The following is a 25226-nucleotide window of genomic DNA, read 5'->3' as shown; positions in this document are numbered from 1 at the left end:
GGGGGAGAGGAGGAAAGGAAGGGGGAGAGCTTGCCGTCGTCACGTGACTTCGCACGTGGGCAGTGGGGTGAGCGCTGGGCGGGAGCGGGGCGCTGAGGAGATTGGGCGGGAAAGCGGTTGCTGAGGAGAGTTTCGGGGGTGGCCTCGCGGGCGGGGGGTTCACCGCTGTGCCCAGCACCCGTATCCGTGTGACTGCCCACGGATAATGGGAAACTTGTTCCTAAACCGGGACAGTGAAGTGACCAAAAGCTAATAGGGATTTTAAAAGCAGGCTACTACTCACTGCCCTGCTTGCCACTGATGCTCCTTCTCTCTTTCCAGAAGGAAGACAGAGGGAGGAGCATAAAGGACTGCTGGGACAGCCCAGATGCCCCTGCCCTTTCCACTTGCAGCAATGCAGATATATTCCGCAGGATAAATGCCATGTTGGACAACTCTTTGGACTTCAGTGGTGTCTGCACCACTCCCATCACAAAAAGCAAGCGTGAAGTCTTGCCAGGTGACGTAGCTGTGGAAGTAGTGCAGCAGGCCCTGCTTCCTGCAGGCTGGGGGCAGTGGGAATGCTCTGCTTTGCACTTGATTTGCCTCACAACAGGAGGCTGTGTGCCAAAGCAAGGAGTGCTGGGCACAGACTTTAGTGTAATTAAAGGATGTGCTCTTGACCCTTTAGAGTGGGTGAGGTCTGTCCTCAAGAAAATGTACTTGCCCACAGCCTGGTGTTGCTGGTGCCTTTGTGCTGCAGTGCTTGTGCCAAGGGCTTAGGTGCTGGATAGAGGTTGCTCTTCCTACCTCTGAGTTATAGGGTCAGTAAGTGCTCTGGCCATTTCTGGAAGCAAACTGGTGCTCCAGATGTGTCCCAAAGCAAAATGGGAAGTAAAGGAACAACCTCACCAATTGTAACCTTGTAGGCAGGTTTCATTTGCAGTTGCTCTTGGTGGCAGGCTTTCTTAACTGAGTGCAGGAAGCTGCAAACTGGTGTCTGGTGAATCTGGTGGCTGCTTGCATAGTGCAGTTTTGTTCTGAACCTGAACACTGACTGCTACCAGGTAACTTGCATTGCAGCTTAATCTCCTGAGTATTGAAAGGGTTTAGCTCTGTTCACTAAGGGCTGATCTGGTCACGTGATTTGTAGTGGCACTGCAGAAATGCCAGAGGACATGTGGATTGTTCCCTTCTAGGTAGGGATCTATACCTGGCATGGCTAGTGAAACAGCTCTGGAGATAATGCTGTCAGCTTCTGAGTGGTTACATTAACTCATTCAGGTCAGTGGTATGGTTATTAATTCTTTCATAGAGGCTGCTGTTGAACTGGTTAGACTCTTCTGTCCCCTGTAGCTATCAGTATTGCATCTGGCTTTGATGTGCTGGAAGGGTAAGGGAGTAATAAACCTATGGTGCTGCTGGGATGTGGTGCTTCTGTTGGGAACTGTGTAAAGTTTCTTGGAAGAAATGTGCTCCAGCAGGGGAAATCCTTGCACTTAAATCTATTTGTAGTCCTCAAGCTTCTCAGTTGTTTCCTCAGGCCAAACTAAATTTATCCTGGATTGGATGTGTTTAAGCAGTGCCATTCAGCAGTAAGAGGATTATACATGGTGAAAGAGGGACTGCAGGAGTTCATGGCCTTTTGCTAATATGGAGTCAAGGTGTGCAGGTCAGAATGACATCAGACTGAGTAACATATGGCAAAAGCCTCATTGGTGCTTTTATTTCTGACACATTTGGAAAGTTATACAGCTCTGGGCAGAGCTATATGGCAAAGGGACTGCTGCTGGAGATTTACTTGAGCATACCTAATGTTAAAGATAATTTTGTATTTGATGGTATTCCTTGGTGAACTTAATTGCTTTGTCAAAATTATCGGACTTGTCAGGCCTTGACTGCTGTGTGGTTTTTATGGGTGCTTCCTTCTGGAGCTTCCCAAACATAAGGCTCAGGTCAGGCTGGTGCTGGCAAGTGTGGCAGTGTAATTGTGGAACTTGTCTGGTGGCTTTGAAGACAGGATTGCTTCCAAATACCTGCTTGTCTCCAGAGAACCAGCCTGAAAGGCAGTGCTTCCTCAGTGTGGTGGCATGTGTGCTCAGCCCAGTCTGGGTAAGGAGGTGAGCAAAGCCAGTCTTCAGGTAGCTCTTGTTGCATGGCTTTTTCAAGTGGATTTATTTGCCAGACTTGAAAGCCAGGCGTTGGTGGATGGAAGGTGCTGCTGCCAGATTTGGTTAAGAAAGCTAAACCAGCTTTGGAAATTGCCAGCCTGTTCTGTAGGCACAGTGTCCAGCTTAATTAAGTAGAACAGCAAGTAAAGCTCCTTCTTTTTAGCCTTTGTTTGCTCACCTGGCTAAACTGACTGGAGTTTCAACTAAAGCAAGCAGGCTTAAGATGGCTAACAAGTACTCCAAATATAGCCATTATTTTGTTGTAAATCGACTGTCCATTGTGCAGGGGATTGAGAGATGCTTAAACTATTTTCCATGGATGGGAGTGGCTTGAGGTGCCAAGGTGTGTGTAAAGCTGCTGGTGTGGCCCATCAGCCCTTAATGATTCCAAGTATCTGCTTTACCTTAGAAAAACTAAAGGACAAATGCAAACAGACTAAATCTGCTTCCTGCCCACTCTCAATTGCAGTTAGCTAATGGCATCTCTTGTTGAGCCACCCACAAAGTACTCTATGGTACTACAATGTGAGTGCTTGTGTTCTTCACAGCTGCAGCTGCGAGCATACATGCCAGGAGCACTGGATGTGTGGCACCTGGAATGAGGGGACAAAATGCTGTAAAAGGTCATCTGGAATCTGGCCCAGCTTACTTGAGTTTAGCAGGGTCTCATCTACAGCAAAGCTGCTATCAGGTTGCACTGAGGGCTGCTCTGCTTTCCTCAAGTAAATGCTGTATACCTAGTATGCAAAGCTGGGATAGCTAAACTGCGTGCCCTGAAAGAGGCAGTGCCTACTGCCTTTGACATATATGTATTCCATGTGCTGGAGATCCAGCAGGCTTCCTGTGGGTTTCCTGACCTGCTGTGCTGGTGAGGTGCTCAGTCATTCAAGTTTTGATGCAGTAGTCCTACAGCAGTCTCTTGCTTGTTGAGGTAGGTGAAGCAGCAGATAAGTTGTGGCCCTATGTAGCTTCCTAAATTGTTGGTTGCTATCTGCTTAGGTGCTTGTGGTTACCAAAATAAGGCAGATGCCTTCAAAGAGATGGTTCATGTGGCACCAAACTTCCCTACTTAAAGTCTTCCAGATTACAGGGAAGATGCTTCATTTTGCAATTAGTAGGTTTATGTCTAACAAGAGCTTTCCTAAGCCCCCAGTGATCCCTGGTTGTACCTGAGAAGTACCATTGGCTCATCCTCTAAAAGCTTTCGCTGAAGATTTGTTTTAGTCCTGTGTGCAAATCATATTTGAGAAGCTTAATTTTCATGGATTCAACTCCTAGCCTTTGAAACTAGAGGGATAAAAGATGCTAAAGGGTGCCTCTGCTGTGACCCATTGGGCTTAGAAATGCTCACTTTACCTCCTACTTTGCTGGATTGGATTTAAAGGGTCAGTCTTGGGCAATGCTGTTGCACACCAAGATGTCTTGGAGTGTCAGTGAGCCTTCCTTTCTGCTTTGCAGCCTGGTTGTGTATGTATGCCCTACTCTCAAGGGCCTTGTTTGTGGAAACCTCTATCAGTGCTCTGCTAGAAATGAGTGGGAGAGCAGGGAGACCTCCATGTGGCTGCAGCCTGTGCTTAATGCAGGTGTGCTTAATCATTCTGCTTCCACCTCTTCCTCACATTTCAAGCTCAGTGCCTTGTTTTCTCCATGCAGGATTACTTGTAATTTCCTAAGTATTTTCCTATTTCAAATGCCTGGCTGGTGCAGCCACGCTGCATACTAGACTGGGGAAAGAAGCCAGGCTAAAACTAACTCCTGGTGGTATGGCTTTAACTACGTGGGTTCCCTAGCCCAGCTGGGGAACTGTCTAGGCTGGTCTGAATGGGAAGTGCGAGGCTGGGGGACAGGTGGCTGCAGCTTGTGTAAGCCAGCTAGTGGGGCTGAACCTAAGGGCTGACCTGTGATGAGATGCAGCTTGTTAAGAGGTCTTGTGCTAAGAACCCCAGAATGCTACTGAAACAAAACCCAGCTGGCTTAGGCACAAGCCCAGTGCAGCAATGCAACTCCCTCTGCCAGCATGGTTGGGTTCCAATGGCAGCTCCATGGAGAAATCTAGGTTGCAATGATTGAGGCTGGCTGCATGGGCTTGGAAAAGGCTGCAGCAAAGCATTGGGCTGGGCTGCATTGAGTTGCAAAGTGAAACTAGTATTTGGTAGGCATGTACTTGCATCTGACTTGAGGTTGTGATTGGGCTGAATTTCTGTAGGAAATGAATCCCTTCTGCCTCATGTCCTGCTTGCCAGAATATTGTGTGATGGGGGCTGATCTTTAAGATGGTAGAGAACCTGGTGATGAGATCCTGCTGACCACAGGGAGGGAGGGTTGCCTGCTCCTGGCAGGGCTGTGGGCTTGAGCAGAGGCTTGTGTGCTGCCATAATCACAGGAATGCTGCATATTCATATGGGCAAGTTGTGGTTGCTGTGGGAACTGAGTTGTCTAAGCAATGTGCTTTTGTCCTCTTCTCCTTACAGCTGGGTTGCTAATGCTTTTAGGGCTTGTCCAAAAGTAAAAACTGTACTAGAGGAACTAATGCAGTAAAACACCCAGCTGAAGATGCAGTGTGTGATACTGTCAGAAAAATACTCAGTGCTGTTACAGGTACTTGGTTGAAATGTGACTGAGTTGGTGTTGCAGCTTGTCCTGGTAATACTAGGAGAGCAGGAGAACCTGTGGATGCTATCCTAGTCAACTCCTGTACTGTTTTACCCTGTCACATCCTGAACGTGGAGCTTGGGCTCCTGAAACCACCTTAGGATGAAAGTGAGGGCCTCACCTTGGTGCTGGGTGAGTGGAAGAGGACACTGGGGTGTCTGAGATGGCATGTGAGGGATAACATGATGGGCTGGAGCTGCACATCACAGGTTGTGCATATGATGGCACGGTGGGAGGGAAGGGGGCAGGGGGAGGAGGAGACAGCTGCCACCACCAAGGAGCCAGCTTATAAATACCCTCTGACTCAGATTTTTGGAGCATCGTGTGGTTTCATCAGCCCCCAGATCCCACACTAAGCTGGAATTTGCAGGCTATGAACCTGCTGTGTTTCCTTAGGCTGTTGGCACAGGCTTAAACTGAGGCAGGAGCCTGCTGTCTCCAGTACTGTAGGCTTGTGCAGGGAGGGGAGGGATGGGGGAGAGCAGCGGGTGGAAGGGAAATAGGCTGTGGAAAATCCCATTGGGAAGTGGGATTGGTGTGCTGCACTCATACAGACTGGAGTGGGATAATGTGCTTCCCTCTCAGTAGTTTGGGGGGGGTGAGAGGGGGTTTGAAGGTTATCCTTGTTACTCAGTGGTAAACAATGCAGAGTCAGGGTGACAGAGTGGCTGAGCTGAACAGATGATGCTAGCAGAATTGTGAAGCTTTGCGTTGGGCTCTGAATTGGAGCCAGCAGCTGGAGGCTGTCCAGGACTAAAGTGTTTTTTGGGTTTGTGGGTGGAAGGGAGGCGGGGACGGGAGAGCTGGGTAGCACTCAAACTAACTGTCTGCTTTGTCGTTGCTGGGGGGATTGCTGTCTGCTGTGCTGTGAAGCTCTGCTTTGTGCTGCCTGGCTTACCGGAGCTGTGCCCTTTCCCTCCTGCCTGCTGCCTTCTCTTTTGGGGGAATCCATCCTTTCTTCTTACCTCTATCTTGTAAGAGCTGATGCGGTTCTGTTGCATGGCTGAGTGACGTCACTGTCAGCACAGTAAGCATCAGCAGCCTGGTCACATGCTGACCCAGTCAGTAATGCAGGCGGGATAGGAAGGTGGAGGGGCTGAGGGGGGTGGGGGCTAGATTCTGGACATATGGTGGCCCTCCCTTTTGGGGTACGACTGCTGGCTGTGGTGGCAGCAGCTTCAGAGCAGCACGAGACCTGCCGTGGGGCTTAACGCTTTGGAAAACTCCTTTTGAAAGAAAAAAACAGCCCTGAACTCTCCAGCTTCTGTTTGTTCTCCATCTGAGCAGACTTCCAGGACTCTGACGAAGCAGTGGCGAGCAGGATGCTTTTCCCCACATCCACGCAAGAGTCTTCCCGTGGCCTCCCTGACACCAACGACCTGTGCCTTGGCCTGCAGTCCCTTAATCTTACGGGGTGGGACAGACCTTGGAGCACCCAGGACTCTGATGCTGCAGCACAAACTAGCCCACAATCTGGTGAGTCTGCTGATACATGCTGCAACAGTTGTTGGATTAATTTGTATTATTTTTAGCCTGTTTAAAGCTAATGCTGAGAGTACTAGGTTGCTGATAGCTACCGGTGGGGGCTTATCAACCTCTAGTGCTTGTGTAATGTGGTGAGGACAGGGTTGAATTGGGAAGCTGTGCCACAGCCCCTCTTGCTCTGCTGTCTGTTCACTGCATGCAGAAGTGCCTGGGCTGGCAGAGGAATAATGCAACAGAGCAGGAACGTTCTCCCTGGGTGGGTTGGGGGTGTGGTGCTTTAAGAGCTGAGCATGCCAGCTGTGAGCAGAGCTCAACTTTGCAGCCAGCAAAAATCCCTGGTGATTGGCAGGATGTGTGCTTGCAGAGGGACCCCCTTGCCATGACAGCACCTGGCTCTGCCTTTGGGGCCCAGCTGCCTGCAGCACTTGGAGAGACCCTTTCCTGCTTCCACTAAATGACTGCTCTGAGGAGACACAGCAGAATGGCTTGTTGTTTAACTCCTGTGGTCCAGTGCAAACCTGTGTGATCAGCTGTCTGTGAGATAGTGGCTTTCCTGTTGCCTTGCCCTTCCCTCGGTCCTGCCCAGTCTGCTCTCTCAGTTCTGGTGGGGTAGGGAGCTCTTGGGAGTACCCAGCACCATGCAGGAGTCAGAACTCTTGCAGAAGCACCAACCCTCTGTAAAGCTGTGTGTGTGCAGGAGGAGAAAGGGGTGTTGCGTGCACAAACTTGGTTGTGGGGTACTGACTGTAATAGAGAGGGATTAATTTATTTTCCAGCCCCACAGGGCTGTAAAGAGCAGCCCTGCAAGCACTGCTGCGCTCTTTCAAGTATCAGTCCGTGGAAAGATCTAGTGCTTTGGCAGAGTTTGTACAAGTTCAGCCTGGTTGCTACAGAAACTCATCCCTTTATAGCAGCGTGCCGCTGCTTTGTTAAAAGGGCAGTGCATCTCTGCACAGATCGGGGTGACACAGGAGGCTCCAGGCATGAAGTTGCTGTTGTTAGGAATGTAGATAGCTCCAGGACTACCCACATCCAGTTTCTGGCAGGGCATGCAAGCTGAAGTGTGAGCCCTAGCACAGGTGTTCAGGTTTGTTACAGTCAGGCTGCAGCAGCTCTAGCCTTGCTCTGCTGTAGCACATGGTCCTCAGGGCTTCCCCTAATGAGCAAGAGAATACCATGCTCTTGCTACGTGTCCTTCAGTCATTGCCTGCTGAAACATGGGATGATGGGGATATAAAGAGCTCTGTGCACAACCTGTCCTGCACCAATAACTTCAATTTCCATCATTTGTTACTTCTAGTATTCCCTTAAAACAAGAGGTGGGGATGACTGGGGTGTAAACCAGCTCAAATGCAACTGTGCTCCTTCCCCCAGAGGAACCTCAGGCTGTATGGCAAAAGCTGTTATGCTCTTCAGAGAGCGTTTGCCCCTCTCCATTTCTCCCTGCCTTCGGGATCTGTGGTAGTGAGGCCAGAATTGCTTGTTGGCCTGTCTGTGTTCATTTCCTGCTTCAAGGACTGTAGGAAAGTGAAATGCTGGTATCTGTGCATGGCTGCTATGTTGCTCAAGCCTGCCCACACCTCCCATGTCTGCAGAGACAGAGCTTCTGCTCTCTGAAGGCCCTGGGGTAGCAACACAGAGCTCCTTGGGAGGTTGTATAGCTTGGGAGCCTCCCCAGAAGGGCTGCAGAGCTCCTGTCTCTGAAAGCTGTATAGGTCCCAGCAGCTGATGTTTACAGGTGGCCTAGCTGTGCTGTGGCTGGAAGAGGGAGGATGTAAGCAGGATGCTGCCATGTCTGGTGCTCCTGATGCCTGGCCTTGCAGCCTGGGCATCTCTGTTGGGGTGTCCTGCAGGCAAGCAAGGATGTCAACAATGAGCTGCGTCTAGGGGCTGGGGAAGGATGGTGTTGCTGTGCTGCTGGCATCCAACCATTGGAAGGTTCCAGCAGTGACTCAGCTGTACAGACCCATAGGGAGGTGGCTAGAAGTGTAGAAGTGGTTTTTTTAAACGTAAAAACCTAACAATCAGGCTAAAAATACTGCTAATGTGATCCCCTGCAGTGCCTGTGCTTGAGTACTGATGAGCTGGTACCTCCTCTGCTGTGAGTGCAGAGCTCTGAGCCAAAGGGAAGGACCTGCTGGCTGCAGACCTTCTGGGTGTCACCTTGTGCACCTTGAGCAATGCCATGGTGCAGGATTGGGTGCCATGATAAAGTGTAGCAAGGGTGGTTTGTATGCTCCTGTCCCCCTTGCCACAAGGATGCTGAAATGCCTATGTGCAGACCAGGCTGTTTGCAATGTGCCTTCCTTCTGGGTGCAGTGCCGTAATGCGCTGAGGATGTGTCCTTAGCCCTTGAGAGCGTGCCAGCTGCACTGCCAGTCCCTGAAGCTGGTGTCTGAGAGCTCTTCGGGAGGCGGCAGCTGCTGCAGGCTGGAGCTGTTTGCATTTATTGGCTGTAGGAGTGAACTGCTGTCTCATAGCAGAGAAGGCACATCAAGCCCACTGCTGCCACTAGATCTGTCAGGCTGGAGGTACTTCATCCAGCTCTGTGGCCTAGGGAGGGGCTTTGGCAGGAAACAGGCCTCAAGTGCTTCCAGTCCTGGAATCCCAGCTGCATTTCTTGAGGCAGCATTTCCCCTTCTTTCAAGTATATCCCACATCAGGCAGCAAGGCATCAAGTTGTGTATTTACAGAGGCCAGTGATGTGGGACAGCCCTTGGTGGTACCCTTTATTTCCCCTGTTCGTACAGAGCACAAGCAAGTGCAGTGTCATTTCAGTTCTTGCCTCAAGAACTGGTGACAGCAGCACCTGAGCATAAATGAATGAGCAGCACGTATGAATTTCTTGTCTCCCTGGACAGTGTTTGTGGCAGCTTGGGCTGGCTTTCCTGGCCTATCCTGCATAGGGTTAGTTTCAGTTTATGTGGGACAGGCAGGCTTACCTACTGGGAAAGTATCCTAGAACCGGTCTGTTAAAGTGGGGCTTAGTGCAGTTAGCAAGTACACTAGAGGAGTTTTCTGTGCTGTTCCCCTGAGCTTGGTCTGGGTCTCTGTCCTGTTGGTCACTGTGTTGCATCTGGTTACTGCCTGACAAATTCTGGCCCAGATGTGAGCAGTGCTCCTGGTCAGTCTTAGCCTTTTGTTTTGTTCCTGTCATTGTAAACAGAAGGAGCTTGTTCCTTTAGCCTCCCTTAGGAGATCACCAGCCTCTGAGACAGCACTGTATGCTGCTACCAGTGCTTTGGGAAATTGTTGGTGATGGCTTTGCCTACATGAACATTCTTTTTGGATATGGATGACCTGAACAGATAAGAAGTTCCTAAATGTCAACAAATTTCTAAGTATCACCCTGGTGGAGAAGCAAATTTCACCTTAATCTTAAATCTGCTCTGGAGGCTGCAGCTCCAACTGCATAGATACCCTCTACTGCCATCTCATCCTGCAAGGCTACAGCTCCAGTGCTGGGAAATGAGCTGAGGTAGTTCTTCTCAATCCTCAATTTTTCTGCTTCCTACAGCGCAGCAACTTTTTTCTTCAGTGAAAATGAATGTACTGATTATCTGTGGCTGCTTGAAATCTTCTGGGCTGGAGCTGCAGGCAAGCTGTTGTGCATTGCCTGGAAGAGAGCTGAAGCCTCCGCTCAGAGTCTGCCAGGCAAAACCCCATCTCCTGAAGGAGGATGTCTCTTGAAAGACAAGAACTGTTGCACAGAAAGAAGCACAGCTATTTTCATGGACTCCTGACTTAATCTCTTGTAAGCAGTGAGGGGCACTTGTGAGCTGCTCCCTCAGGACAGGACTGGCTGCTTTCAAACTGTTCTTAGAATACCATATACATGGCAGCAGGCAACTGAGAAATCCCAATAGCTTTGGCAGAAGGAAGCAGGAAGCACCTAGCTTTTTGTAGGGTAGTACTAACTCTGTAGCTGTGGCACAGACCAGGATTGAGATTGGTGAGTGTTGCTGATGAGTCTAGGGTGGCTGTTGCTAGTGAGTACAATGCAGCACTCACTGTCCTCAGAGGGCTGGAGATGCTTGCTCCTCTTTTAATGCAGCCCAGAACACAGTTGGCCTTCCAGACCGCAAGTGCACGCTGCTGGCTCATGTCCAGCTTCTCATCTCCCAGGACCCCCAAGTCCTTCTCTGCAGGGCTGCTCTCAAGGATATCTTTCCCCAGTCTGTCAATACTTGGGATTGCCCCAGCCCAAATGCAGCACCCTGCACTTGGCCTTGCTGAACCTCATTAGGTTTACATAGGCCCACTTCTCCAGCCTGTCCAGGTCACTCTGGATGGCTTCCCTTCCAGTGTATCGGCTGCACTGCTCAGTTTGGTGTCATCTGCAGACTTGCAGAGTGGAGTGCAAATAGTTGCATTACTTTATATTTGAGGATATGTAGAGCTCAAAGCTGGGAGCTGGCTTGGCTTGTGTGGTCTCCTGTATGGCAGCTGCACTTGAGCAGTATCTATGCAGTGCCCTTAATTAAAGCTTGTCCCACACCTCTGTAGCTTTTTGGAGAGTACAGTCAGTGAGGATGCTCAGTGTACACTTGTTGCTGAAATATCCTCAAGACTTCATGGGCTGATTTCCCAGCTGCTGGCCATGCTGTGGAATAGAAGGCCCAGAGCACTTGACAAATGCAGGCTGTTCCTGTAGCAGCTGTATTTGATCCTTAGCAGAATAAAGTATGTATCAAATAAGTAAAACAAGTATCAAAATGTTGAGTTTGCAATTGGTTTCTAGTGGAAGTTGCTCTTAATCTAGCTCTTAGAGCTTCCATTTGAGCAGCTTTTTTCCAAACAGGCTTATTTTTACTTGTGCTGATCTTGTGAAAGAGAAAGCAAGTAGATGAACAACTTAACAAAAACCTAATCAAAATCTCTGCTTAGAACCAACAAGAGTTGAAGTGAATCAGGGCAGGCTCTTGTCTTGTGCTGGAGGCAGCGTGCAGGAGTAGGGATGCAGCAACAAGAGTCCCTTTCCTTCTGGAGGGAAGGATGTCTTGCATTCCTCAGAGCATCCCAAGGGGCTCTTGCTGCTGCCTGGCTGTTGGAGGTAACAGATGAATGCAAGGTTAATATTCATCCCCAAAATTGTGCAAAATAAGGCAGGTAAGTGTTTTTCCAACCTGTGTGCCACTGGATGTCTGAGCAGTGGAAGAGATGCTTGCTGAGCAGAGCAGGCGTGAGAGGCTTGGTCTGCTGCCACTGTTGGCTCTAGTTTGTGGATGATTCTTGTTTGTTGCTGCGAGGCACTAGGGACACAGGTGAGCCAGCAGGGGAGCCTTTGGTCAGTTCGTGGCAACTGAAATCCCTCCAAGCTGACTTCTTGTGCTGTTGCCGTAAGAGGGGGCCAGTTGGTCCCTCTGCAGTGCTCTTGGCTGGTTGACTCCAAGTTTTTTGGGGTAAGTCAGGTTGGAAGGGACTTCTGGAAGTTCTCATCCATGCTGCAGCTGTCCAGAGCAGGGAGAAAGCTACTGGAGCATGGCTGCTCTGACCCTGCCTGGCCACAGTGTCTCACTGTGCTGGCTTGGAAATATCTGCTCCCAAAAAGCATGGTGGTTCTGGAGCTGTGACCACATGAACTAATGGGACTCAGTAGACAGGATGGGGACAGAGCCCTGCTGCTGGACAGAGGCCCTCCAGCCAGTGCTGTGACTCTGCACCCGGTGTCTGCCTCCTCCGGAGCATCTCTGTTGCATGTGTTCCCTTAGATGCTGGCAAAACCGCTGAATCACAGGTGATGGCTGTGCTGCTGCCAGCTCAGGCTTGTGATTGGGACCGCAGCCTGTCTTTAGTTGCTCTTCGTTTGCTGCAGCCTGCTGCCTCACCCAGACATCCTCTGAGGAACTTTTTTGAAGACTGCTATCCCAATTGACTTGACACCCCCACAAACTGTGATGCAGCTGAGCAATGAAAATGAGTCAGCCTCAGCCTTGTTATCACAGAAGCTAACACATGCTGCAGAATTTGCACCTTGGATGCTGCAGCAGATAATTCAGAGGAGTTTAGTGCTTAAATATAGAAGTGTTTGTTCTCGAGGCTTGTGAATCTGAGGCTTGTTGTGTGGTATTTGACCTGAATATGCTAACTTTTAAATTTCTCTGGGATTGATACATGTTAGACCTTGCTGTATTTCAGTGTTCTGTTCTCTTTAAAGACATAGTTGTGGCAGCCTACTTAATGAGTTTCGCCTGCACACTTGTAAAATCCTGAATTGTATTTAGCTGTTCTTACTTATTTTTAAATCTACCCTAGGCATCTGTTTTCTTCTCCCAGAAATATCATACTTAACTCCCTGCCTGAAGAAGCAGTTGAGTGTGTTGTCAGCCAGGTCCTGTTCGCTCAGAGCGGGAGGAGGACCTGTGCTCACAGACATTAATAGGCAATAGGCCTCTTTCTGCTTCTGCTGCTGTTTCCATTTCTCAGGGCATGCTGGGGAAGTGACTTAGCATGTTGGTGCCAGAACCAAGAATAGATCTCAGGTGTCCTGACTCTAATTCTGTGGTTCAGCTGTGGGATCATGCTGCATTTTTTTTAATTCCCCTGCCTCATTTGTCGCAAACCAGAAATAGCTGCCTGAATATCCTCAGTTCTTCTTTGTCCCAAATGAAGAATCTGACAATGCAGAGGTTCCTCTTCTGTAGATCAGAAACAAAAAGGGCTGTATTTTATTTATATATATATTTACTAATTAGATGTTTCTGCAGACAGATCACATCTGCAGATCTGGACACTGCTTTCCTTGGATGTTGGCATTTGGTATGAGATGACTGAGACTTCTGTTGTGATGTTACAGTCTGACTTCAGGTGACTCTTCCCATAATTGTTGATAATTTGGAGACATGGGAGCGTAGTGAAATGAAGAGGATTTGAGCCAGTCCTCTGAGCAGGAGGTATCCAAATTCAGATCAGTGGTGCTGGGTCTGGTTCCGGTGAGCTCTGAACATGTGAGGCTGCAAAATCCCCTTCCACCTCATTGTCCCTTGGCTGCTGGCTTTATGAGGAAAGGTTTTTTGTTAGCATTTGTCTGCTGCAGATTTTGTCCATTTCTGTTTTCTGTGGCTGCAGGTGTTCTGGCTCCCCCAGGCAGTGCGAGGCTCAGTGGATGCAGGCAAGAAATGCTAAAACTTGGCTTTGGGTTAGTCTGCAGTGTGGATTGCTTCATCCCTGTGGTGAGCAGGCTAGTGTGGTGGAAGGGGGAGAACTGGCTCTAGCAGCCTGTTTGGCTGCATCACTGCTGTGACTATGGAGGCATTAGCTGTAGCTGTAGGAGGTGGTTACGGTGCCGTTTGCCTTTCAGACATGCAAATGTTTCTCATGCCATGAAGCTGCTTAGTGTCTGTAGGAGGTGCTGCTTTTTGGCTGACTAAAACATTCAGCCTTTTCCCATCCCACCAGAGTAGAGTCTGGCTGGGCAGTAAAAATTGCAGACTAGCTGTTTTTCTGGAACTGCAGCAGGCTATTGTTTGGGACATCAGCCTTTTTTTTCCCCTCTACAGGCTTATTTGACAAATGACAAAGAAACTGCACTGTGTTCAGTCTCCAGGGCCTTGATCACACTGCTTCCCTCCTCTGCCACTGTCCCTCAAATGTGTGCATGGCTCTGCAGCCCCTGGGTGCAGCAGGTGTCAGCAAGTAGAAGCGTGGTGCCTCTGAAAGCCACCTCCTATGCCCTGCTTGTCCTGTTACACGTCCTCTTCATCTCTTTACCCTTGCGTCCACAAGGAGGTGAGCATAGTGGGGCAGGCTTGCAGTGTAAGTAGTATCTGGAGACCAAAATGACCCTTTCTCTAACCTTGCTGGTGCTGTCAGCCTCCAGAACAACCATATGAAGGGCTTGGTGTTGCTGACCTGGTCATGCAAGTCCTGGTCCCTTCTAAGTAGGCTTTCTCCAGCCCTGCAGCAAGCTTTCAAAGGCTGCAATATGTATTCAGAGCATGACTTCAAAAAGTGGGTGCCTGTGCTCATCTAATGCTTGGTGCCACTGCCAAAAGCACTGTCTCATGCACACACATCAAGAAATGTCTGGCACCTGCATGCTTGTAATGCGGAGATTCTGGGCCTGGCACACAGCAGGAGTGTCTTGTATGCACCCACAGTTACCTGTGTTTGTGAGGGGGCTGAGAGCAGTGTTTCTGTTGGGAAGATCTTGAGCAAAAGGACACAAGTGTGATGTGAGTGTTATTGCACTGGGCAGGGCTCATTTTCTAGATGACTTGTCTGGAACTGATGCACCATGCAGCAGAGATGCTGCTGTGCTTGCTGCTGTGCTGAATGTGCTTGTTCTGCTGTGTGGTCTCTTGAGCCTGAAGCAGAAGCAGGAGTCATCATTGGGAGTACAGCTCAACAGTGGCAGAGCTGCTTATTGCCAGGAACAAGAATTCAGTCACCAGTGCTTATCTTAAGGTTTTACTCAAGGCAGTAAAGTGTTGTTTGCTATCAGTATAGTGGTAATATTTTTATTAGCTCAGAGTCTTTCCCTAAACTGCTAGCAGTAGTAAGCCTGGCTATGTGGGGGTCATCTTTACATCTGCTTCTTGTAAAATATACTTCGTCTAAACTACCAGGAAGGTCTAATCCTGAAGTGGCTGTAAATCATAGTATGCAGGGGAGAAAGCCATATTTCTTTAATGCCAAGTACATTACATTGCACATATAGCTGGAGTATGGGAGAATAGAAAGTGAGATGGGCTGTGTTGGCTATTGGATGTCTTGCTGTTGGGATACTTTCCCAGGATGTGTGCCACCAACTGCAGCCTGTTCTGGTGGAGCTTGAGGCAGGATAAGTTCACATTAAATGTGGCAGCTCAGTGGCTGATACGTGGTGTTAAGGGGTGAATGGGGGTCTACAGGACAGAACTAGCTGGAAAAAGCTGAGCCTGTGGCTGTATGCTCCTGCTGTGAAACATGTGGCTTGTACTTCTTGGGTGTGATGGATTCAAGATGTTTGTGTCTCAGAGCCCCAAGATGATGCAGGAGTGAAGAGGGCACATTGCACCAGTGCTGCTCTGATGGCATTTACGAGGAGAAACTCCAGCAAGGAACAGGGCTAGGTCCTCCAATGCTCATTCTCTAGAGAGCGACCTGAGCACCTGCTATATGGAATAGTTCCACACTGATGTCAAAATTGCTTTTAAATCTGTCAGTGTTTGGCTGATGTGCTCAGAGATGGAGCATGCTGGCTCCAAATTCAGTCATTAGAGCTGCAGCAGTGAGTCAAAAGTCAGAGCGGAGTTTCTATTAAAAGCTATTGGTTTTGCTGTCCCCTGCAAAGGAGTGTTGGCATGTGCCTCTCTTGCAGCTCTGAGCAGAGGTCTGAAAAGTTTCAGAAAGTTTCTGTGACCTGCTGTGCTCCAGATGCTGCTGCTGCTGTGGATGGGAATCATGTTGACCCTCAGATTGAAATTTCCAGCATAAGTGTGAGAAATACTTAGTTGCTTGCACTTCACTGCTCAGACTATGCAGGGGGAGTGGGGAGTGGGGGAGGGGGAAGTGTTATCTGTCTGCTGTTCCACTTCAGGATCTCCAGGGATGCTCTTGATACCAGAAATTGCTGATACATCTTGGTTATGTACTAAAGATGGTTCAAGTCTCCTCTTCTGCAGGAGGGAGGGACAAGGCAATGTCCCGGAAAGAATGGTGTTTTTATTGAGTGGCCCAAATTATCTGAGTGCAGGGAGCTAGAGTTGGCTGCATTTGGGTACTGTGGGGCAGTGGAGATGTGCAGAGGGAAACAAGATCTAGTCTCTAGTGCCAATGTTTCCTAGGCTACCTGCAGAGGCTGGCTCCAGGGGATGCAACCTGATTGCTTGACAAATGCAGAAGAGCAAGCACTGAGCCTGGTTTGCAGCTCTTCCTCTTCACGTCCCTGAGGGTTGCTGTGTTCTGCCAAGCCCTTGGACCATCTGGGGTCTTGTGGAGTCTCCCAGAAGCTCAGTATGCAGAGCTGTTAGGAAGCTTCTGGAGTAAATAAAATCCATCTGTATTAACAGCAGGATGCCAGTGCTTTCAGAACCAGACATTGGTTGTAGCCAACTTGGTGGTAGGTGCTGAACTCAGCTGCCCCATGCTTCTCAGATGCCAGAGCACTTGACCCCTTAAAAGGCCAGCAGTCCTGCTGCTCTCAGGAACTCCCGTTGGTCTTGCTGTTTTCCTAGTTGCAGTGACATCCCAGCAATCCTGGGAGCAAATGCATAAGCAGAGGCTTTAGCAAGTCAGCATGATGGCATGAATGAGGGTGAAACTACTGGGCTCCCCAGAACAATTGGGGAGCTTCTGCTGTGCCACTGAACCCTTGCTGCTGCAACCTGGAGGTGCTGGTCCTGTGACTTCAAAGGTAGTGCTGTGACCAGGAGTGGAGTTGCAGGGCTGTGTTGCCTGCTAGGAGGAGGGCATCAACACTGGAGTGTTTGCCAGCCATGAGGCTTGGGTCATGGGATCGGCTGCTTTGCTCTGACTCTTGTAGTGTTTAGTGACTAATCAAATTTTTGAGCCTGCTTAACAAATTCAGCTGTCTCCCTTGGACAATATGCTGGCTGTATTTTTAAATGCAATCACGTGGCTTCAGAGAAGTCGGCGAACCAGCGTAGCACGGCTTGCCTGGGCTGGGAGATGCTCTGCCCTGCTCTGTGCTGTGACAAGGAGGGAGCAGCCTCCTCCGAGCTGTAAGCTGCCTGCAGCAGCTCTCAGTTTGCTGCTGCTCCACTGGAGCTCTGACTGTAAGTATTGCTGAGGCTTTCTGTGACTGTGGGGTTGCTCTGACTGTTGCTGATTTGGGTGTGAGCTCTGCTGCAGGGGGGAGTTGAGCAGATATTCAAGAAGCTCCCTGTTACTTTACCATGCAGTCTGTTTCTAAGTACCTTTTTGGCACAGTGCTTAGTCTAGCCCTGTGCTGTGGCTGAAGTGTGAAAGGGGAGGTGCTGGTGCTTCTGCTAGGGTAACTTTCAGGGAGAAAGCCCTACAAATGTGCAGAGGAATGCTGTGGATCCAGCAGTGAGCTCCTGTGGATCAGTTCTGTCTTGAGTAATTTTCTTGGGAACTTGCTTGTTCCAGACTGGGTTTTCTGTTGATGTTTTGAGATTCCTTACTGTGTAGCATGAGAGTGGAGATGCCAGCTTCCAGCAGGTGAGGAGATTGGGGCAGGTGTGTCCCCACTCCTTGCTTTGGGCAGCTTTCCCTGACTCTGGAGTGATGCTGGTGTCTACTAACTGTAGGGTACCTCAATGTGATAGTGTATTTCTGTTACTTACCTGGTTTGGGGACTGTGTTAAACTGTTACTCCTTCTGTACAAGAGCTCCTGAAAACCTGGGTTAAGAGATCAGGTAGTTCAGAGGCTATCAAATGGATCCCAAACTCTTTTTCCCTGAAAACTGAAAGCTTCAGGGCAGACTGCCTTGTTTTGCAGGCTGCCTTGTTTTGCAGCCTCTGAATAATTAAAACCATTTCTGAATGCTTTGCTCTTTTTGTTGGGTTTGGGGACATGCTCAGCTTGCTGAGACTTGCTCCTCTTGAATAGAGCTGGCTGGGGCCGTGCCCCCGTGGGATACTGCTTGGCCAAGTGCATGCTGCCTTCCCTCCCATGCTGGCCTGCTGAGCAGGGTGCTGGGAGCTGAGCACCCCTGGATGTTCCAGCACTCTGCTGGCTTCATAGCAAGGCATTTTCTTACCTTTTTCCAGCACAGCAGGAGGGAAACCCTACTGTGTGAGGAAGCAGTCTGTTGTATACTTGTCTGTTGGCTCTTGTACTTGAGTCTAACTTCAAAAACATGGGCTGTTTCTCTCTTGCAGTTCTCAGCATGCTGAGTAGCCCTCTGGGGAACGTCCTGGGGAAGCCCCCACTGGGTTTCCTGCCCCTAGACCCCATCGGCTCAGACATATCAGAAAAGTTTTCTGCGCCGGCACTGAGGAATTCCCGCCTGGATTCCCGCTCCCTCCTGGACTCGCGTTCCAGCAGCCCTTCTGACTCAGACACCAGTGGGTTCAGCTCGGGCTCTGACCACCTCTCAGACTTGATTGTAAGTTTTGGTCCTGTGTCTGCTCTCTGCAGCCTGGCTCTCTGGCTTGTGCCATCTCTCCACGCTTCTGGAGTGTGCTGGTGTGCAGGACTACAGCATCAGTGGGTGCAGCTGCCTCCAGCCTGGGCTCCTCTTGAGTTCCATTCTGTGCCTTTTACTGCCCTTCTGTTTTGACTGTACCCCTCTGTAGGCCCACTTTTTCTAGAAATAAATTGGGTCTAGCCTGCTCAAGCTCCCTGAAGTGCAGCTAAATTTGGAAGTCAGCAAGCAAGGCGAGTGTCTATCTCGCTGACCCAGTCTGTGTGCTTCTGTGTCCTGCTTGGAAGATTGGCTCTTACGTGGGCTTTTTCTTGCAGTCGAGCCTTCGCATCTCCCCACCTCTGCCCTTCCTGCCCCTCAGTGGGGTGTCAAGAGACCCCCTTAAGATGGGAGTGGGATCACGGATGGATCAAGATCAAGCTGCCTTGGCTGCAGTCACTTCCCCTCCAGCCAGTGCATCAAAAAGATGGCCTGGAGCTTCTGCGTGGCCTTCTTGGGATCTCCTGGACTCTCCAGAAGATCCCTTCAGTATTGAAAGAGAAGCCAGGCTGCACAGACAAGCAGCAGGTAATTCAAATAGCGGGTCTTAGCTGGCTTCAGCAGCTGTGGGTATTTGCTTGGAGTCTTATGGGGGCATGGGAGGTGTGTGCTCCTGTTCTGAGCTCTGCTTGTGTTTGTCCAAGCTGTGAATGAAGCGACCTGCACCTGGAGTGGGCAGCTGCCCCCAAGAAACTACAAGAACCCTGTCTACTCCTGCAAAGTGTTCCTAGGGGGGGTCCCGTGGGACATCACAGAAGGTAAGCAACCTGCATCCATGTGCTCCTGCCTTGGCTAGGTGTCAGGTGGGCTTCTATTCTCCCTGGGGTGCTGCTGCCAGTCCCTACAGCTCATGGGGGAGGCAGGGAGCTGAAGCGATACGGGGGTGTAGCTGTCTGTAAGCTGTGACTTCTCTCCTCCCATATGCAGTTGGACTGATCAACACCTTCCGTGCGTTTGGCTCACTGAGTGTGCAGTGGCCTGGTAAGGATGGCAAACACCCACGCTGCCCTCCCAAAGGTAATATGCCTAAAGGTAATAGCGACACGGTAGGGTTACTTTTTCCCATGCTATGTTACAGCACAGATGCTGGGATGGTATGGCTGCATGCTGGTGACTGGATGGTACAGAGCACCTTAGGGTAAATGTCTCACTCTCACTTGAGTCAGCACCAGGGCTGCAGAGCACTGTCATTTCTGGCCTGTCCCTAGCAGGGATGGGTTGAAGCACTGGGGTGCAAGACACCTGTTGGTGCTTCTGGAGCTCACTATGGGACCATTCTGCTCTGGTGGCTGCTGTCCTCCTCTGCCAGTACAAGCACCCAAGAAGCACATGCCCTTGGCATAAAGTGTGTGTGGTAAATGCAAAAGTTTGCAGAAGGCTGTGGATACCAGTGAGTTGAACAGTCTTGTGGCTAAATTCTGAAGTTGTTGGGTTGGTGTGCAAGCAGTAGTGAGCTACAGCATAACAAACATTGTGACTGGCTTATAGGCTGGCAGTGTCTAATGGCCTTGCTTGATCACCAGAGTGATGCGAGATGCAGGGTGCTGGCACTCACAGTAAACTCTGCATTGAAGTTCTTGGGCTTAGACGTCTGATATGCAAAGCCAAACTTACTCTGCTGCAGTGTGTGCTGTGGCCAGGCCCATTGTGGCCCCTTGTCACATCTAGATGTGGCTGTGCATGTAAGGAGGCTGCACAGATGACCCTGAGCACAAGTATCTTCTGATGGAGATGTAGGCCTTTCTTCAGCTCTTTGTTTCAGTAGTGGATCTCACCCGTAGTACTTGAGCAGGAGCCTCCTGCAAGAAGGGGTTGGACAGAGCAAAAGAGATGCGGTGCAGATGCTGAAAGTACTGAGAGTGACTCGAGTCTGCAAACTGAGGTGATCCTCTTTGTCCTTCACCACAGTCCTAATGCTATTTTTCTACCTTTACCTCCAAAGGATATGTTTACCTGGTCTTTGAATCAGAGAAGTCTGTGCGTGCTCTGCTGCAGGCGTGCTCACAGGATCTGCTGAGCCCCGATGGGCTCAGTGAGTACTATTTCAAGATGTCCAGCCGCAGGATGCGCTGCAAAGAGGTGAGCAGGCCCATCACTTCTACATACCCTCATTTTGCAGAGCTCTGCTCTTCATTAAACCCTGCCTGTTTCCAGAAGGGATAGTTTTGGTGCTTGCTGCAGGCAGGTACTCTAGATCCTGCAGCTGCTGCCCTGCGCAGGCGCAAGGCCTTAAATGTAGATCAGTTACTGCTCATAAGTTTGTAGAGTTGAATCTTGATTCTTTAAATCTCACCTAGACAGGCGCAAACTAATTGCACTCCAGACAGCTCTTCAGTTGTCTGGCTATTGGCAGCACTTCTGTGCCTGGTGATTTAGCTCTGGCAGAAGCCGCTCCTCTTCAGAGCCCTGTATCAGATGTCTAGCAGATGGAAGCTTCTGTTGGAGTTGGCAGTGGGTGGTTTTGTCAATCCCTTTTCAACAATAGGCTTCTGAGCTAGGAACATAGGTGCAGACAGTAGGTGAAATTGGTCATGCATGGGTTGTTCCCTGGCTGCCAGCCCCAGTGGCCTGGTGTTTTGGATTCCACTTTGTCTGAAAGCAGAACAGGGGTGGTGTGTGTGTTCTCCTTGCGTCTAGAGCTCCAGAGCTGCTGTGCCCTGGATGTGGACCCTGAACAGCAATAATTAAAGAGGCATTTGCAAACTGGGGGTCAAGTCTTGAGGGCCTGGGCTGGTTCCTGCTGGCTGACTAACCTGCATCACATCATTTCAGGTGCAGGTGATCCCATGGGTGCTGGCAGACAGTAACTTTGTGCGCAGTCCCTCCCAGCGGCTGGATCCCAGCAAAACGGTGTTTGTTGGGGCTCTGCATGGGATGCTGAATGCAGAGGCCCTGGCAGCTGTCATGTGTGACCTGTTTGGAGGGGTGATCTATGCTGGCATCGACACGGACAAGCACAAGTACCCCATTGGTGAGTGCTCACCCCACTGTGGTGCACCTGGAGGTGCTCAGGCTGCAGCAGTGTCTGCTGCTTGGTCCCTTGGTGAGCTCTGGGGAGCAAGCAGCCAGCAGGACAGGCAGCCATCCCTGGGAGTGGATGTCCCATGAGGATGTACGGATGCAAGTCAAGCCTCGGGTGTGCTGACAGAGCCTGGCAACTGGAAGGTTCTGGGTTATTCTCCAGTAGTTCAAGGTTTTTTGACACCTTCAGGCACTGCTGAAGGGCTTTCTGCCCTGGTTCAGTGCTGCGCACGGTCAGTCAACTGCCAATTGATACTGAGATGCTGTTCAGCACTGTCCTTACACAGCTTGCAGACTTCTGGTCAAGGTTTGTGCCCAAGACTTGGGTTTAGGATATGCTTGTGGTACTAGATGTTGAAGTGGCTTTTGGGGGATAGTTCTGAGAAGTGGGGAATGGAAGTCAGAGACTTTAAGCAAGCTCTGAGTTCCCGTAAGACTGTGGATGAAGTCTTGAAGCCTTGCCCAACAAGCTGTTCTGTGCTGGCAACATGAGGGCCTAGAGCACAACCTTGAAGCCTCCTTGTGCTGAGCTCGGGTCGCTCCCTCCAGTGAGAGAGAGATCTGGCTCTGAACAGCAGATCTGTGCTTCAGTCTTGCAGAATTAGAGCTGTAGCAATGTGAGATCAGCAAATGAATTGTGCTTTCACTTGGTTTAAGGCAGGCTGAAACCTGTGCTGAGACACTGCCCCAGACTCCCCTGACTATCTCTGGATTGGCAGCAGGCTCATTAAGGCAGCAACCTGCCTCATGCTGAGTGCTCTCAAGCAGAGGATGATCCCTCTGGAGGCAGGTTGTGTGATAAATCAGTGCCTGACTGTGGTCGTGAGGAGTTTCAGGAGGGGCCGTAAGCCCTCTGAGTCAGAAGAGAGCCACTGCCTGGGTGGCTTTTAGGGTCCCACTGGGTGTACATGACCTTCTTAGGGAGAAGAATCCCCAGAGCCCAGCTGTGGTTCTTAAGTACAGCGTAATGCCCAGAGCAATCCCTGGCATCCACCCAGCACTGCAGGACAGGCCGGGGGGCCTGGACAAAGCATAACCATATTCTGAGCAATGCCTTCAGCTGTCAGCATACAGGAGCGTTATGTCAGTCAGAGCTCCTGTTAGGCTGATGAAGAGAACTTGTAGGTAAGCATGTGTTGGTTTTTCTGCAGTGTAATAAAACTTGGCTGGAAACAAGTGGTGCAGGAGTACTGCTGACTGCCAGTGAGGATGCAAAATGCAAGACTGGAATGAGTGGGAGGCTTAAAATAAAAGCTGTTGAGCTGTCTCAGCACCAGCTTATTTCAGGTGCAGGCGTGGAGCTTGCTGTTGCTCCTGGGAGCATTGTCACATTCTAACCAGCCACTCAGAGTGCTTCTTACTCTCTGGTTCCTGCCCCTGGCTTGGACTAACACTTGTGCTCTGGCTTCTCGCAGGGTCTGGCCGTGTCACCTTCAACAATCAGCGCAGCTACCTGAAGGCAGTGACTGCTGCGTTTGTAGAAATCAAAACGACCAAGTTTACTAAAAAGGTGAGAGGAGCAGAGGTGTGATGGGTGGTGCTGCTGATAGCACCCTGACCAACATGGCCCCGTGTCCCCCTGAGGCTGCTCTGGGTGGTCCTGCTGGGCCTGCCCTATGTTTTGTGCTGACTGCCTAGTTTCTGATGCAGGTTCAGATCGACCCATACCTGGAAGACTCCATGTGCCAAGTCTGCAGTGCTCAGCCTGGCCCTTTCTTCTGCAGGGACCAGGTAATGCTTCATCCTGGCAGTGCTGTGTGGATGAGCAGGCTCTGCTGAGGTCCCTGGGGTTGCGTGTTGTCCTTGCTGAGGACAGGGTGCTGAAGCAGGAGGCCCGTGCTCCACGCAGCCTTTGGAGATCTCCGGTGCTGGCTGTGGGAGCGCCGAGGGGTGCTCAACCCATCCTGACAGGCGATGTTTCTCTTCTCTCCCTGCAGATCTGCTTCAAGTACTTCTGCCGCTCCTGCTGGCACTGGCAACACTCCATGGAGGTCCTGCGTCACCACCGCCCGCTGATGCGCAACCAGAAGAACGGGGACTCCAGCTAAAGCGGCTGTCGGGGTGCGGGCGCGGGGGAAAGTCCTTTTGTTAACCTGCCAAGTGGAGAGCGCATGAGCGTGCCTGCTGGTGCCAGACCCAGGCTGGGAACGCGCTTCCTGAGGACTAATGGGAAAATCTTACATTCACGTTTGCACTTGCTGGTCTTTTTGTTTCTGCACTAATGCACAGTGAATTTTGTCGGGTTTTGTTTGGGGTTTTTGAGGGGGGGGAGTGCCCCCTCAAGCGATTCTGCAGTTCCCAGACTTTGGTTCCTAGTTTGACGAGAAGCAAAAAGGGCCACGTGTTGAGAAGGTGTTTATGCAGATGCCTTCACCTAGGTTTTTTATTTATTAAAGGCGCTTTTTTACATTCCTTGCAATACTGATGGTAATAATGCAGGTCTCATTGGCTCCATTTTTTTGCAGTTGCCATACAGTGCCTTTCCATTCATTTAACCCCCATCTGAACGGCATAAACTGAATGTTCAGCTGGCGTTTTTTACTGTAACAACAAGGAGACTTTGCTCTTCATTTAAACCAAATCATATTTCATATTTTACGCTCAAGGGTTTTTACCAGTTCCTTTTTACACTCTTAAACAGTTTTTAAGTCGTTTGAAATGAGAGATTTTTCTTTCCTGGCAGCTTTTAACATTATTGCAATTTGTGTCTGGGGGCTGCTGGTGGGAAGTTGTAAATCGAGGCGTTTGCAACAGAAACAGGACAGGATTTCTGGATTTGAAACTGGACCGGATAAATGATCTCTGAGCTGCTGTATATAGTTTTAAATAGTTTGTTGCACTTAAGGGGGGTTGATAGAGGTTTTTAATCACAAAGTCACAGGACTTACTTTCCTTTTGTAACTAGCTAAAAAAGGGCTGCGTTTCGGTGGATGGATGGAGGTTCATAGGAGCCCTTTCTCTTAGAGGGGACAAGTACTCTTCCTTTTGTTTCAGAAATGTATGAAGTAATGGTGCAGTCGACTGAAATGCTGCTGGGATTTGAGATTTTTTTTTTACTTTCCCCTCTATCAGAAGCTGTGTGCCAAAGAACCAGTGTCATAATTTCTCCCTCTCCTGCTGAGCTGATGTTGCATTGTTGCATATCCCAGCTGCTCTTTGTGGGGTTTTCGTGAAGCTGTGTGTGAAGTCTCTACCTCATTGTAGTATATGCAGGCAAGACTGCACTCTCCTACAGACGCGTGGAGTAAGCTGTGGTGTACTTTTTGGCACATAATAAACACGTTGCAGCAAAAAAGCCCTCTGTGCTCCCTTCTTTCTGCCCATGTGCACCTGGGGGATGGGCTCTCTGCTCCCGGGTTAAAGTTGTTGTCATCTCCTGGAGGTGGAGACGAGATAACTCTGGTTCTGTGAGTGAGGCGGATACCGGAACAGGACCTGGGAGATGCAGTTTCAGGCCCTGGGCCCGAGGCTCCAGCTGGAGCTTGCTTCTCAATGAGGCTAATGGAGGGCTGCTCCCCTGCGCTCAGCCCGCTGAAGGGCTGAGACCAGCTGCGCATGCTCCATAGGGGCTCCCGGGTTTCTGATATGAGGGTGGCCAGTGCCCTGGGGTGCGGGGGGCCCTTGGTTCCCTACACGCGTCTCCTTCCTTTCTCAGGCTTGGCTTTAGGGGGCTGGTGCTCATTAGCCCCGTTGTGGTGGCTGGCAGTGGCTAACGGTGCCTCTGGGCCGCAGAGCGGGGTGGGAGCCCTGTGGCTGCTGGGGGTTGGGCCGTGTCGCAGCCCTTAGCGCCGCCGGGAGGCTTGTAGCGCCGAAACGGGGCCTCGG

General features: G+C 50.2%; 2 protein-coding genes across 8 annotated transcripts in view; both read left to right on the top strand.

Annotated features, from left to right (window-relative positions):
• Positions 1 to 24696, top strand: part of CPEB1 (cytoplasmic polyadenylation element binding protein 1) — a 25067-nt gene extending 371 nt beyond the window's left edge. Inside the window, exons 1-12 of one of the 7 annotated variants that reach the window (XM_010717135.3) lie at positions 19 to 67; positions 322 to 499; positions 6090 to 6278; positions 18076 to 18302; positions 18659 to 18908; positions 19025 to 19138; positions 19308 to 19412; positions 20323 to 20459; positions 21153 to 21351; positions 22817 to 22911; positions 23052 to 23132; positions 23339 to 24696. In XM_010717135.3, the coding sequence (XP_010715437.1) occupies positions 424 to 499; positions 6090 to 6278; positions 18076 to 18302; positions 18659 to 18908; positions 19025 to 19138; positions 19308 to 19412; positions 20323 to 20459; positions 21153 to 21351; positions 22817 to 22911; positions 23052 to 23132; positions 23339 to 23449 (1584 nt within the window). In that variant the 5' untranslated portion in view covers positions 19 to 67; positions 322 to 423 and the 3' untranslated portion in view covers positions 23450 to 24696. Of the gene's footprint in view, positions 1 to 18; positions 68 to 87; positions 500 to 3092; positions 5830 to 6089; positions 6279 to 18075; positions 18303 to 18658; positions 18909 to 19024; positions 19139 to 19307; positions 19413 to 20322; positions 20460 to 21152; positions 21352 to 22816; positions 22912 to 23051; positions 23133 to 23338 lie in introns of those variants that run through there. The other 6 variants (XM_010717134.2, XM_010717133.2, XM_019619311.2 and 3 more) reach the window with 6 other exon arrangements.
• The window catches only part of RPS17 (ribosomal protein S17), a 2732-nt gene continuing 1903 nt past the window's right edge, over positions 24398 to 25226 (top strand). The window contains exon 1 of the mRNA XM_003209311.2: positions 24398 to 24406. Within this exon, the coding sequence (XP_003209359.2) occupies positions 24398 to 24406 (9 nt within the window). The remainder of the gene's footprint in view (positions 24407 to 25226) is intronic.

The sequence above is a fragment of the Meleagris gallopavo genome, chromosome 12, assembly GCF_000146605.3.
Source record: "Meleagris gallopavo isolate NT-WF06-2002-E0010 breed Aviagen turkey brand Nicholas breeding stock chromosome 12, Turkey_5.1, whole genome shotgun sequence".
Lineage (NCBI taxonomy): Eukaryota > Metazoa > Chordata > Aves > Galliformes > Phasianidae > Meleagris > Meleagris gallopavo.
The sequence above is the reverse complement of the archived record's forward strand: the minus strand, read 5'-3'. Positions and strand labels throughout refer to the sequence as shown.